Source organism: Paralichthys olivaceus, chromosome 23, assembly GCF_024713975.1.
Source record: "Paralichthys olivaceus isolate ysfri-2021 chromosome 23, ASM2471397v2, whole genome shotgun sequence".
In the NCBI taxonomy this organism is placed as follows: domain Eukaryota; kingdom Metazoa; phylum Chordata; class Actinopteri; order Pleuronectiformes; family Paralichthyidae; genus Paralichthys; species Paralichthys olivaceus.
Window position 1 is genome coordinate 7816970 of NC_091115.1, and position 15592 is coordinate 7832561.

The window sequence follows — 15592 nt, forward strand, 5'->3', positions numbered from 1 at the left end:
GCAATGGTGTCCAAGTGGCCAAATATCCCTGTGAAGATGTTAAAACATCCATGTTATTTTTGTAGTTTCCTTTGGTTAATACTTTACTTTACAATCGAAGATACAACTCAGTCTGAGTTTTTTATTACATGCAAGCAGTTCGACAGTAAAGCAGCAGTGGAGGGGTTGAGGCTCGACTGAGAAGATCTGAGTGCATGTGTTTGACCCTATGAATCATGGACTGTAAATAAAGATGGACAACAAGTCTCCACTTCCCCTCATTGTACAAAAATGAAGCTTAAACAGGATATGGGTGCCACAGTCTTTGCCACGTCGCTTTTGACGTCATCTGGATCCAGAATCTGCAGAGTAGTGATCGGGGTGTGGAGCTGCAGTATCAACGGTCCTGCTGATGCATGTGGTCAACCAATCCTGAGTCAGTCTCAGCTGTCAATCATGACATTGTCTTTGGTATGACTTTCTTTAAAACACAAACACAATCATATCACTGTCTCATTCTACCTTATCTCCCTCCTTCTGTTTCCTGCAGTCTGCTCCTCTTTCCATCCACAACCCCTCGACCTATGAGTCATTATTCCTGTGTGTGTGTGTTAGTATACTATACATGTGTGCATCCAAGTTCATATGCATTTGTGAGACAATCTCTCTTCCTCCCCTTTAGAGTTAATTTATCGCGACTGCATTTGTGGGTGTGTGCCTGCATGTGAATGTGTTGGGGCTTCATTGTGTGAGTGTGTGTTAATGTATTTGGTCTTCTTTTTGTATGTGTGTTTTTCACACATGAATGCTCATCAGTAACAGATGGTCCGCAAACCTATGTGTTTATTTAGCCAGGATGGAGTGATAGGTGAGAAGGAGGAGGAGAGAGAGAGGGATGGAGAGGGATTAAGGTAAATAAAGGGAATGATAGTGGGGGAGAAACAGGACAGATGGACAGAGGAAAATAAGGAGGGTGATTCATGTAAAACTGTTACTCCATCGCATGGAGGGAAAGAAATGTTCCTTCGTTCCCTCTGTTTTTCTTTCACAAAGGCTCAGTGTTCGTTTTACAGTGGAAAGAAACGTGGAAAGAAAAGAAGGATTTGAAAATGAAAGAGTCAGTTTTCCCTCTTTGCCTACAAGGCTGTGATTTTGTGAGTTTCTGCTGTCGCTGTCTCACTTTCTCCACTTTCTCTCTCTCAATGTGTGTGTGTGTTAAGGGGAGAGAGAGAGTGTGTGTGAGAGCCTGTGTGAGAGCCTGTGGTCCTGTGGTAGCCATGTCTTTCCTTATAAGGAGTGGGTTTGGGAAGAGTTGGTGAGGAATGAACAGAATTACAGTACGGTCACTCCCCTTTGCCTCCTATGCTTTTCCTCTCCTCTGTCTCCCCAACGTCTGTCAGTCTGTGTATCTGTCTGTCCGTCTGAATAGATGTGACAGCCACTGATTTAATTCCTCCACTTCTCTCCTCTCGCTCTTTAAACCCACCACTGACCCTGATGCTGCATCTCAGAGTGACTGATTAGGGTCAACATTTTACTCTCGCCTTTCCTCCCTCTCTCTCTTGGCCTCCTCTTGGCATATTTTTCATTTTTTCTTTACCTTGTTTAGTCTCTTGCCTATTTCCCTCTTTCATCCAAACTTATTCTGCTTTTGTTTCATATAATCTGATGCTATTTTCTTCCCAGAGCTTGTTCTCCTTTTTTTCCTGTTTAAATTTGATCTCCTCCTCTTCATTATGTTCTTCATCCTCCACCTTTATCCTCAGAGAAAAGATATAGAGAGAGTGTGTGTGTGTGTTAATCTGCCTGTTGTCTAATGCCTGAGTGGGCGATGCTTTCAAACTGCTTACGGTCATTTCACACACACACACACACACACACACACACACACACACACACACACACACACACACACACACACACACTAAACATTGCAAAGACACTGCAACAACCTTCATATTGTCTGTTGCATACGTGCATAACTTTGCGTTCATTGTGTGTGTGTTTTCCTACATCCAATTGTGTGTACATGTGCTTATGTCACAGTGTGTGTCTGTTTGCGAAGGGGGGAAGCGTGACTCACCCGGCGAGCACAGAATAAGCGAGGGATGAGATGGAGGAGTAATAACGGAGAGATGGTTAATATTGAACGACAGATGAGCAGTGACCTGGGGGGGGGGGGGGTGACGAGCGGATGGAAAATTTGTCGCCGTATTCACGCTTCTCTTCTGTTCTCTTCCTCTTCCTCTCCTCTTCCTCTCCTTACCCTCCTCTGAAAACAGATTATGTCGGATAATAATTTCTTCCGCAAGTGATCATTAGTTTAATGTGTTTCTCATTACAAGATACATTTTGTAATTAATTCATGATTTTAGGCAGCTGTCATGTCACTGTAATGAAGCCATTAAGTTTGACAGAAGCTCATTTTAACGCTTCTGGAGTGAATTAGTGTCTCATGGTGTAAAAAGCTATGTGAGGTCATCCTGACACTTGATTGACCTGATGAAATACAATCAATTTAAATCTCGTCTTTGCTTAACTCTGTGGTTTCAAATCAGGGTTTCAAGATGAATATGTTTTAAAAAAACAACTAATTACTGATTATAGGCTTTAGACTTCTCTCATGTTAAATCCTGTTTCAGGCTTTAAACTCCTGGCCAGCCTACAGACTCAAACTATATGACGAGGCCTCACAAAGAGACACAGAGTACAGGCCTGTGTGGTTGTGGCTTGATAGTGAGACATTTTGAGATTTTTGTCTGGATATTTTTCCACCCATGTCAGGTTCTTCCACCAATTATGTGGTAATGAAGCAAGTTCAATGAGTGGAAAAGCTGAATGTGGTACAGCTGATACAGTCGTCATATGATGAGACCGGAGCCCAACAAAAATACCAATAGATTCACATGAAGGTTGTATTTTTGTACAACCTCAGTCTCATGTCTTTAGTTTTATTTCATTTTAAAGGCTTTTTAACTTGTTGTGAAGGACATTAGAATGTGTCAAAGGAGGAGGAGGCTTGAATTTTGCTTGTTGGTTGGTTGGTTTGTTTGTCAGCAGGATTATACATGAATAGATTTCCACACACCTTGCTGGAGGGATTGGACACAGACCAAGAAAGAACTCGTCACATTTTGGGTTGTACCCAGAAGTTACATTACAAGGCATTTTTTGAAGTTTTCACCAATTTCCCAGGGAATAATTCATGGATCTTGATGGAAAAACATCAGGCATATTGATGGGGACTCCTTTGGGGACAGCTTGATTGATTTTTAGGGGACTTCAACCTTCTCTATGTTAGAAAATATGTGGAGCAATCAGTCATATTCACAACTTTTGATTTGTTAATCATCACTGGGATGGAGATTATTTCCCATCTTGCACTTGTTTACTTTCTACCAGCTTGATGAATTTATCTGTCCTTCCCTTGAAGGAAACATCTGTCCTCTTGATTCGTCTCCTTGTCCAATTTGAACACAGTTTGAATGTATTTTTCTTTCTCGCTGTTTTATCATTTGAATGGGGAAATAAACTCAAAACAGAAGATGCCTTGAGAACCAGTCAGAAATCAAACTGGAGCTAATAATGTGCTTATTCCTCACATGGAGAACATTTCAATTTCTGCATGTGTGTTTGTAGTTGAACTGTAATATCAACATTTGAGTGTGTGCAGTGTGCATATTTGTGGATGTGTGTGACTGAGCCCCTCAATGGAATTTCTGTGGTATCAGGAAGCGTTTGACAGGATCAGAGGTGAAGGAACCAGAGACAACTCAGCAGAAACTGAGATGAAAAACACACCTCGTTTTCTTGCTCTGTTTCCGTCTCTGTCTCCCTCTTTTCATCTCTTCCTCTATTTCTGCCGGACACAATTAACACTCTGTTTTCTCTCTTTTCTCATTCCATCCTCGTTATCTCCCTCTCTGTTTGTGTTTCTTTCTGCTCGCTTCCTTCTATGTTTCAGTCCTTCTTTATCATCTGGCCTGGAATTTCTCAGCTCCACATTCCAGCTGTGTGTGAGTGTGGGTTGGCTGAGTTACTGGCATATGATTGTGTGTGTGTGTGTGTGTGTGTGTGTGTGTGTGTGTGTGTCTCTGACATACTTTTAGATGCTTGATGCTTGATGTTATAGTGAGACTGTGTGTTTGCCTGACTGATTACAGCAGATAATGATCTATGTAGACGTGCACGTGCATTTATTTAATGCCTAGATAGCGCATGGAATTTACATATTACTGTAATAAGTACAGATGTGTGTGTTCATGTGTGTTTCTCTCCCTGACTAATATCACTCAGCATACAGCTGCGTTTTTCTGTTTTCATATTCATATTAATGGCTATAACTAGTTTTTCTTGCTATTAATTGATTAATAGTTATGGCATAACAGTCTTTTTATTTTATCTTTGTTCATTGAAATTTCCAGTTTAAACATGTACAAATCACACATTGAATAATTTGACATATCACCCCCCGCTCCCTGCCTTACCACCCCACACTCCCACATCCTCTAGATCTGAAGAAAGAATTGAAACCAAACAGAAACATAAATTAAAAAATACATTAAATAAATTTTAAAATGAATAAATTAAAATCATCCCACAGTTGATACACTGGTGGTTATACTATCAAAGTAGATAGGAAAAGGTATCCAGACCTTTCTACGTTAAAAAGATTGAATTAAATAACATACAATAACAAATCCAGAGATACAAGAAAACATGAACATAAAATAAATTGAAGGAGGCAGCAGGAAATTACAAGATTTACAATGATTTTAATAGCAGTCGGAGTTGAGAGACACACCTTAGACACTTGAGAATGTTTATTATGCAGAAAATACCTACGTACAAGTTCCTAGGTTCTCAAGCACGACACTCGTAACTGCTTATTTTGTCTTAACATTCAAAAAGAAATCCCAAAATTTAGTTTATAATGACAGAAAATCTGCAAAATACCAGAACCCATAAATATTTTGGTTCTTCCTTCAATAAAGTATGAAACATTTGAGCACATCCAAACTTTTGAGATTGTGTGCACATTCTTGCATGTATCCATCATATGGGCGGATCAGTGAGTGCATGTCTAAGGGAGGAGTTATAGTTGGCATGGAGACAGATGGACAGACCACAAAGGGAATATTTAAAGGATGCTCTCTGTCTGTGTCTTCAGGGAAATCCTAGAAATGTCAGTGTCAAGTCACAAAATAATAGTTCATCACTGCAATATTATGTACGTCTGTGTCAGTCTCAGGAAGTAAAAGACAAAGCAGACTCTGCCCTGGCTGTCATGCAACACAAACCAGAGCTAACACAGTTGTGTCTGTTTGTACAAGTACATACTTTATTTATGATCATTATCTGCTGCTCTGTCTCTTTCTCTTAGTTCTTTTCTTTAATATCGAAGAATTGTTTCTCTTTGCCTCCCAGCTCTCCTTTAATCCTGTCCTTTCTCTTGTCGATGTTGATTAACGATAGCTGCGAGGGAGTACGACCATCCCTGCCTTTTATAACCTCCTATTATTTTTTTAATCTTCCATTTACTTATGCTTTTATTAGTGCACCTCTCTCTCAGCTGTATGTTTTTTGTAATCTCTGGAAATTCACCATGACTTGTGTGTTGCTCAGGTTATTTGTGACGCAGTTTGAAAAAAAGCCTCGGGGCATTATAGTGACGTTGTGGACACACACACACACACACACACACACACACACACACACACACACACACACACACACACACACACATTATAGACCCTTATTTTGTGTGACTCAGGCAAAGTCATGTCATCTTGTCCTTGTGTCATCTTGATACAAACCTGCCAACACACTTCTATGACACACTCACTCAGTCAAGATGACATGAACATACTGTTGGATGTTTCTGGCAGCAGGTCACCTTCTCGCTCAGATTTCCGATAAAAAATCAATCAATTGAATTCGTCAACCTCAATTTAGATTTTGATTGATTTTACGTGGACTCTTTGAAGTGTTTTTCATCCATTTATCCATCCACTCATCCTAGTGTTGTAATGACAACAACTTTCACAAATACTAGAAGACAGCAGATATAATAAGTTCCTCGGCTAAACTATTCCAGTGACTTGGGGCCTTGACAGCAAAGGCCCTGTTACCTGTTACCCTCACAGTACAATCTATCCGAGCATCATATTACCTGATCTTTCTGTTCTTTCTTCACACTCTACTCATCTCTCTCAGCAGCATCCCCACCACATCCACACACTTCTACATTTCATAACAGGTATTCTTTTTCTCTCCCTCCAGCATCTTCAGTGCACCATCCAGGCTTTACAAGATGAGGTCCGAATCCAACGCGATCTCAACCACCTCTTCCAGTCAGATTACTCTGACTCTGGGCACCTCGGAAACCATGCCATCTCCCCTCAGGAAATGACGGAGGAGAACTTCCTGCGTCTCCACAGCGAATACGAGCGGCAGGTCAAAGAGCTCTTCCTCCTGAGGAAGACGGTGGAAGAAATGGAGCTGAGGATAGACACGCAGAAACACACACTGACTGCCAGGTAAAGACTGAGGACAGAGACGGGGGAGGTTTGGATCTCTTGTGATGTTGTCCCATTTTAGTTCTCCATTATGTTGAAATCCATAATTTTCTTGTCTAACAGGGATGAGTCAATAAAGAAGTTACTGGAAATGCTGCAGAGTAAAGGCCTGTCGTCACGGGCAACAGAGGAGGACCACGAGCGTACGAGGCGACTGGCAGATGCTGAGATGACCATCCACCAGCTGGAGGGCCTGCTGGAGCGAAAAGACAAGGAGATGCTGCAACTCAGAGAGGTGTGTGTGTGTGTGTGAAGAGGAAACAAAGTGCATTTAAGGTTTCCCCGTGCGTGCATACGTGTTTGTACAGCCAGATGTGTGTGTGTACAAATCAAACCGTCATATTCAGGCAGGGCCCTTGGCTGTTTCCACTCGTGGCTCATAATTTAGCTTTAATACACAACAGAGACATCGACACACACACACACACACAATCACAACTCTGTTACTTCTCTCAGCTTTTTTTATTCTGTTCCTCATGTCTGTTGTATTATACAATAGCTTCCTCTAGTGGTGAGATGTCGTTATTACAAAACACATGATCAGAAATGGACCCTCATCATTACAGCATATAAAAAGTCTTCTTTGCACTTTCATACATCTTTTCTAGGCTAATTATAATTTTTGATGATGTGGTAAACATTTTAACAATGTTTCAATTATTTCAAACAGTACCAAAATAAACTGAAAATGGAATGAAATAACAAGTAAATTGAAAAAGGTCAGTACAGAATAACATAATACTGTATGTGTATGTGTGATAGCCAAAACTGTCCGAAGAACCCCCGAGATTGACAACTCTTTCAGTTCATAACTTCATCCGAGGTTCACCCCAACACACGTTATGCATCATCATAGTTTGTTGCTTCACATTGCATCAGAGTGTCTTTTATTTTGACAGAGACATTGTTAATTACAAAAAAAAAGAACCAGACTTTTTTGTGCTTCCTCACTGTTTTATGATTTTGCCTCAGACACTTTAGAGGAAATGATCTTCAAATAATTGTGTGTGTGTGTGTTCATGAGTTTTCATACTATTGCCTGAAACCACTAGCACCCTGACGTCCCTTTCACGTGTGTTTCTATGCTTCCCGGCTCCTGCATTAGCTTTGTCAGCCTCTCGCTGAGTTTCCTCCAAAGAAAAGCAGTGATGCATACACTGCTGCGTCCTCCCCTCTGCTTTCATTCCCTCTCTCTCTCTCGCACTCGTTCTCCCTGTCCCCTTTTTCCCTTTTTGTGTCATTACATCCACTACACTCCCCCTTCTTTACTCTCTCTTCATTTGACTAGTGAGTTGTGATGTCGTAACAACAGCCAGGCGGACAGATTATCCCTGCGTGTAGCTCACTAAATTATCTTAGTATAAATTTTCCTTTGGGGTTTTTAATTGTGTACTTTTTAAATCTATATCGCTACATTTTCTATTTTGAATTATTATTCTTTCGATTCAGTTTGTATTTTTTAGCTTCTACTGCATTTTAGAATTTATTTGAACCTAAAAGCTTTGAAGCTGGGACCTGATTTTTTGATTTAGCATAATTTCAGGCCGTCAGATTTGATCTTTCATTCAGATTTTTGGCTGACACAGTCTCTGTCAGCTTCTTTGGTGGCCTCACAGTTTGAAGGATGTGGGATGGACGCATCGACCCGAGGAGGCTAAAAGCCAGCGCCTCCGCGAGAGGGAAACATCTCATTCCCGCCTCTCCGTCCATCCCGCTCTCACCCTCTTTTCCCATTTCTCCCTCCATCCCAATTCCACCTCCTTTCCACGTGTCACCCCCCTTCCAACCCTCTCCTCCTTTTTCCCCTTTGCGTCATCACCCACTCCGCTCCTCTCCCTCCTTCCCGGCACCTTCCTCTCCTTCCCCTCGGCACCCCATCCATCCCATTGTCCTGCCCTCCTCCTGCTCTCCCCACTATCCCTCTTTTGTCGTTGCCTCCTCTGTCCATCCTTCCTTCCAGCACTCCTTCCCTGCTCCTGCTCCACGGCCCACCCCCGCCATCCAGCCCTCCCTTCATCCCTTCCCACCTGGTGCTATCGCCTCCTGTCCTGGTACAAGACCCTCTTCCCCCTTACTTCACCCCTCTTTCCATCCGTCTCTCCATCCCTCTGTGTCTCTCTCTCCGTCATCTCCTGACCATCGCGGTGTGTGTGTCCCTCAGGAGCTGCACAGGAGATATGAAGCAGCTCCAGAGTCGACGAAGACCAAGGCCCTGCAGACAGTCATCGAAATGAAGGTAAATATTGGATGATCATTAATTCATTTGAATGTGTCTCTGCTTTATATCAGTATCAGCAATAATGAATAGAAGCTATAACTTTTAAAAAATATTTAAATTCTTTGAAATGGTGCAAAAATAAGTTGAAAATGCAATGAAATAACAAGCACATAGAACACGAGTCAACGTGTGGATGTCCTGGCAGGATGCAAAGATCAGCTCGATGGAGCGTGGCTTGAGGGAGCTGGAGGAGGAGGTGAACATGCTCAAGTCCAACGGAGCTCTGAGCAGCGAGGAAAGGGAGGAGGAGATCAAACAGATGGAGGTCTACAGATCCCACTCCAAGTTCATGAAGAACAAGGTGATGGACACACACATACACACACACACAGACAGACAGACAGACAGACACACAGACAGACACAGTGACACTTAGACATGCACTGCACACATATCTGCTTGTCTTATTTTTTCTCTGTGTTGTAATAGATTGTTGGAATCTCTGACTTGCTGGAAAAATAACTCCTCTTCTTTCCTTTACTATTGACGGAAACAGCTTTAGTGTCAAGTGTTTCTATGGGAGCCGTGCTCATTATAACAAGCCAGCACTTCTGTCATGTGGGGAGTCAAGTATGTTTGGAAATTCAGTAGATTTTCTTTCTCCATCAGCTGTTTGAGATGAAGTGTAGTGTTTTAGTTTCTGCCTGTTTTTGTATCTCACGTCAGTAGCAAAGAAATGTACACTGCTTCCTTATCTTTTCTCTCCTAGACATTTTTAGATGACAGCTTTACCTCTTTGGTTTAGAAATACATGATAAGCGTGTTTGCCGTCTTATGATTTAATAGTGAAGAGAAACTAATGAAATAATACAACTAGTTCACGTGTAAGGAGCAGCTCCTCTATATTCTCATTGTCACAATATTAAAATCCTCAATTTAGAGAAAACCAGGAAATGCAGTACTCTGTGTGAGAAGCAGTATTCTCACAGACTGCATTATTTATTTATTTGCAGTCGTGGGATGCAGGGTAGGATGTACAGCAGGTGGTTTCCCTGGATTCTCTGCATGTGAGGTGCTTGAATATGATGTTGAATTGGTTTGTGGTCAATGGTCAGCGACTGTGGCACCTGATTTGTTGTAGTCATGGTGACGCCCTCCTCTCCTGTCAGGTTGAGCAGCTGAAGGAGGAACTCATTCACAGCCAATCAGAGAAGGAGGAGCTAAAACAACAAGCCAATGAGCTTCAACGGGAGGTGTCTGCAGTAAGAGACACACCTCTGTGTCTGTTCGCTAGTTCTTTCTTTCTTTCTTTCTTTCTTTCTTTCTTTCTTTCTTCCAGGTTGTCTGCCTAATGGCTGCTGCTTGAGTAGATTCCCAGTAGAATGCCAGTAGTGTGTGCTCTGAGTGTTCAGACGACAGCAACTATAACTCTCAAATGTCATTCATACTAAACAGCTCTCAGATTTTGAGAGCATCATGGGAAATGATCCCAAGCTATAATTACATTATTTTGGAGGCGGTACTGTCAATCAAATGTTCCAAATTTTGCTCCTGTAGGTGAATTCGTTCTGACATCAGTGTGATTTTATAATTTCCACCTTTGATTTTCTACTCTTCGTGAAAAAGGTCTATTGTGACCAAGCAGCTGTTAAACCAGGGCTGCGAGCATTTATTTAATTTACCGCTTCATATAAGTTACTAGAGCGATCTTCCTATTCCGTTTGGTGACCAATGGCTTTTGACAGTAATAGTTGTTTCTAGCCGTCTGAGACGCACAATTACAGACCTGAAGCTTAGAGTCCAGCTGTGCGACAGTGTGCGTATCTCTAACCTGCCTCTTTTCTTCTCGCATGTGTTTCCTCTCTCAGCTCATGGCTGGGATCACTTTTCTGAGGGGCTCAAGGTTTTTATAGGATCAACTTTTCTGTTGGGTTTGGGTCCATTCTTTTTTTTTCTAATGTCAAGTTGAATTCATTCACAAATGTCACTCCCAGTCACCTAATGAAATGCCAAAGGAACTTAGGTTTATCACCTATGAACTTTAAACAGTAGTCATGTGTTGTTTTTCTTAATAATCTCAGGCTCACTGTAAGAAATGACCCTAAACCACTGCTACAAATACAGAGAAGGAATTTAAAATGGCCTGATTTCCATGCGTGTCTAACTGTTCCAAAAACAAGGCTATTATTTTTTTTGAAGTCCTAGAAGTGTCAAGATTATGTTTTACCAAACTCGCAGCTTTTTATGTGTAATCGGACAAAGTGGTCTATGAAGAACGCCACTCACACACTGTATACTGCACAGAACACCAGTGTTACACTCCTGACTTTCCTTTTTTATTAATTTTATATGGACAGGCTCTTGCTGTAAATATGTTCTTGACCCTGAAAGACATTGAAGCTCCAGTCAGTTCTGTGCACTGCTTATTCTTCTTTTACAGCCTACAATGGAGTTATGACCAATATCTAAAACCTTAACACCAAATAGCATGAGTGCTCACTTCTCACCTGGTGAAGCTTGTAGCAGATTTTAATACATTTTAATATATATAAGCAAGTAATCCTCTCTAATACAAACTTCTTTCTATCCCACACCTCTGCCTTCATGTGCGTGTTTCTCAGATGGAGCAGGCGAAGCAGGAGCTGAGTCGTAAGGACAGCGAGCTGCTGGGTCTTAGGACCAAACTGGAGACACTGAACAACCAGTTTTCTGACAGCAAGCAGCACGTGGATGTTCTCAAAGAGTCACTCACTGCCAAAGAACAGAGAGCCGCCATACTGCAGACTGAGGTCAATTATGACACTTTAACCTTGTTGCAATACTACATGTGATGGCACCATTGACTTTTTTTTCACTGACTGTGTTTGTGCACACAGGTGGATGCCTTGCGTCTGCGCCAGGAAGAAAAGGAATCATTTCTGTCTAAAAAGAGTCAGCAGATATCAGAGCTGACAGACGAGAAGAGCACTCAGCAAGGAGAGATCACCGACCTCAAGGACATGCTGGACGTCAAAGAACGCAAAGTTAATGTGCTGCAGAAGAAGGTAGGAAAATCAATGCCACTGGAATAATTAGGTTGAAATCAGATTCTTTTCCTAGAAAGACCAAATCTGTATTGTATATTCAAACTGATTATGTAGAAATATTGACAGCAATAGTCAAAAATACCTTATATTAGATATTGTTGGTTATTATCAGTGAAATAAGTTTTGCAAGAATCTTGGAGACACGGTGACATTGACATTCTCTCTTTTTCCCTCATTTTTGCTGATAAGAATCTGCTCGCGTAGAGATACAATGTTGTCATGTAAGAGTTTAACCACTAGATGGGGCTATAGGACAGTGTATAGATCTTGAGCTGAAGCAGGCGGACAGGAGGACAGACAGGTGAGCAGACAGACAGAGGGACACATGCATTCACAGACAGGTACTGTGGGTGAACAGGAAACCAGGTTTACAGCTGTTTAATGTATATTTTGAACAATTTTAAATATTTAAGAATATCTAAGTTAACGCCGTCATATAGATAATACAGGAGTGTCCTGGCTTTGAAGGCATGGATGGATGGAGGGTGAGAAAAGACTCTGGCAGTTGTTAAGACAGTAACACAACAAGTTAAATACAGTATGTATGTATATATATATATATATATATGTATGTATGTATATGCACTTAAATTCTACCAATGCCAGCCTTTTGTGTCTTCTCTTTCTCCATCCCTCCATCTTCCTGCTGCCCCTCCACTTGTCCCTATTTAGAAAAAAAAACTGTAGATATGTAGACAGAGAGAGTGCAGAGGTAATTCATAGAGACAATCAAGCAGACATAAAGCAAGGGGGGGCCAGAGTCAGTTTGAAATCAGATGCATACTAATGAGTTCCTCTTGTTCAATAAATGATGACCTCTGGCATCTTCAAATACAGCTCAAGTACAAAATACGGTCCAGTGTCTGGGAGCGAGACAGACTCCTCCTTTATTTAGTCTGCACTTATGATTTTCTCATTTCTCTTTTTCCATGTGAATACAAAACTAAGAATATCTCCTTTTTGTTTCCAATTTGTCCACCTCTTCTTCCCCTTGTCATCGTCCCTCCTTGCAGTTTCATCCGTCACTCTTCGTTAGGAAGTGAAGGAAATTACGTGAGACTGTTAACGTCCCATCATCCTCTTCTCTTTGTCCTTGTTATTTTTCTGCTTTATGTGAGGAGCGAGGTGACGTAAATGAAGAGAGGCGTTGGCCAGATACTGATTTGTTACCGTATTCCAGTTAATTATCACACATGATTTTTGGGGACTGAAATAGGACCAGACAGACAGACAGTGTGTGTGTGTGTGTGTGTGTGTGTGTGTGTGTGTGTGTGTGTGTGTGTGTGTGCGTGTTTGCGTGTGCACACCAGCCATCCAGCAGTTGTCAGTTCCAGGAAGTGCAGACAGGATCAAAGTGTCTCACTGCCTCTCTCTCTCTCTCTCACTCTCTCTCTCTCTCTCTCTCTCTCTCTCTGTGTGTGTGTGTGTGTGTGTGTGTGTGTGTGTGTGTGTGTGTGTGTGTGAAAGAACGCGAGTGAGAGAGGAGAAGGTGTCAGTCAAGCTGTCAGGTCAATAGATTAATGAGGTGCTCGAAATGTTTTACCGTATGAGCACACACATACACACACACACACACACACACACACACACACACACACACACACACACACACACAATCTCCGTGGTACTGTAAATGTGTGCGACTCCCCTACAGTGGAGTCAAAGGTTGCATACCAATCTGACTTTCTTTTCTGTGACAGCTTGTCAATCGCTTGTCTTACTTTCTCGTTGGCAAAAGAATAGCGGGATAGAAAAAGGTTAGAGAGACAGAAGGAGAGGCAGAGTGAAATTTTTGCAGTTTTACCACCCAACTTCCTTCACGAACACATTACATAAGCATTCCACTTCTACTTCTCAACTGAATTTATTATTTCTGGTACTTTTGTTCCAACCATCTTTTAATGAAGACCACAAAGTTGACATAACACCTTATCTTTGTCTGTGATCTATCTCCCTCTCACACACACACATAAACACATGCACACACACACACGCATGCACACACTCAGAGCGAGTCCTTGAGTTATTTCTGCGGTTTTTGTGTTTTAACTGAAAATTAATCTGCTACCAAATCGCTGCGAGAGGAAGTTGGAGGAGGAATGAAGAGCAGGGGGGAAGAGGTGGAAGTAGAGAGTGTGTATTTGGAGTAGGGGGGTTAAAGGTAGCAAAGCTTATGGAGAAAGTTTATATTTGACAACGCAGCACCTCTCAGGCTTTTTCTTGTCTTGAAAATCTCCAGATAGAATCACATTAGAGCCCTTTTACATGAATCTGTTGCTTGTATTCAGGAAAGTGCAGATTGTGTGTTTGTTTTTGAACAGAAGAGTAATTTGCTGTAGAATCAGTTTAAAAGAGAAACAGAGGATGTGTGGGAAAACTTTTTAAAAATAATTTTTATCCTTAATTATCTTGAAATAAAATGTCCTGTTGTTTGTGTGTACAGTTATTAACCGTCAAATAAACTCTCTGACAGTCTCTTAACTCATCATAGGGAAAAAGCAATCGGGATAACAAGCAGCAAAGTTGCAGGAACAAAAAAAAGTCTTATTGCTTTTGGACTAACCGCTAATTTCATATGCATATCTAGAATGGCACTCAGTAGAGTGCATATCTCTGCCAAGGCCCAGATTTTCCCTTAATGGACTTAGATTTTAATTTGGATCTGCACCAAATTGCACACACTCATAAATATTAGTCCCCTTAACATGCCTGGTTGTTTTAATCAAGATCCATGAAATGATCATATCAAATATCATCAAGTATTTGTCTCCTTTTCTCTGTGCAGATAGAAAACCTCCAGGATCAGCTGAGGGATAAAGAGAAACAGCTGAGCGGCCTGAAAGACAGAATCAAGTCTTTACAGACGGACACGTCCAACACGGACACAGCACTGGGAACACTGGAGGAGGCTCTGGCTGAGAAGGTACACACACACACACACACACACACACACGTTGCTGGTCAACCTCAGGTCAACTCCCGAGCAATTTTAATACATCAATAAAACCACTGTGAGCAAACCTGCCCACCTCCCACACAATGTTCAAATGACTCTGGATAAATGGAAATGAACCAATAATCACATTGGCTGTTTCCATTCACTGCGTATATTTAAAAAAGGTCTGAAACAGCCGTTCCATTTATCATTGTTTAAGTCGAAGCATTCAGGTGCCACAGTCGTGAAACAGTCCTGAACCACCTTAACACTGGAATTGAACCAGCAACCGCCTGTGTTTAATGATTCTTCTGGCTGCTCCAAGTGAGGATTCTTGACCCTGATTCTGGGAAACCAACATTTACACCAGCTGAAGTGTTAAATGAGAATTTTTTTTTTTTCACTCTTCAGCTCGATTATGTTACCAGCTTCATCTCCCTCATTGCACTCGCACACACACAGGAAACAGGGCTATTAATTGTCCGGTGACTAATATTCAGGGTGTCCGTTAGATGTGTGAGTGTTGGCAGGAGGACAAGACCGACAGCTCCTGCCTCAGTCGAAGGACTTTTACATGCTTTTCTTTCCCTCCTTCATTTTCATTGTCCTGGTGCTTTTAAACATATCTCCTTCTTGTTCTCTTTTTTTTACCTCTCCATCCTTCTCTACCGCTCACATTAATTGTTTTCCTTTGTGATATTCAATGTTAATTTGAGTAATTTTTTGTTTTTTCAGTCTGTCCGTACATCCGCTCGCTCATCCCCTTTTTTGAATAAGATAACTCAAGAACGACTTG

At 41.5% G+C, this 15592-nt stretch overlaps 1 protein-coding gene across 7 annotated transcripts in view; it reads left to right on the forward strand.

Moving 5' to 3' along the window:
* The window catches only part of LOC109632865 (ELKS/Rab6-interacting/CAST family member 1-like), a 106087-nt gene that overhangs the window by 17727 nt on the left and 72768 nt on the right, over positions 1 to 15592 (forward strand). For 4 of the 7 annotated variants that reach the window (XR_011240110.1, XR_011240111.1, XM_020092376.2 and 1 more), the window contains exons 5-12: positions 6262 to 6518; positions 6621 to 6792; positions 8719 to 8793; positions 8981 to 9136; positions 9945 to 10037; positions 11397 to 11564; positions 11652 to 11819; positions 14647 to 14784. Coding sequence is in view for 4 of the 7 variants with exons in the window: in XM_020092376.2 (XP_019947935.2) it covers positions 6262 to 6518; positions 6621 to 6792; positions 8719 to 8793; positions 8981 to 9136; positions 9945 to 10037; positions 11397 to 11564; positions 11652 to 11819; positions 14647 to 14784 (1227 nt within the window). In the remaining 3 variants the exon portion in view is untranslated. The remainder of the gene's footprint in view (positions 1 to 6261; positions 6519 to 6620; positions 6793 to 8718; positions 8794 to 8980; positions 9137 to 9944; positions 10038 to 11396; positions 11565 to 11651; positions 11820 to 14646; positions 14785 to 15592) is intronic. The other 3 variants (XR_002202968.2, XM_020092378.2, XM_069519570.1) reach the window with 1 other exon arrangement.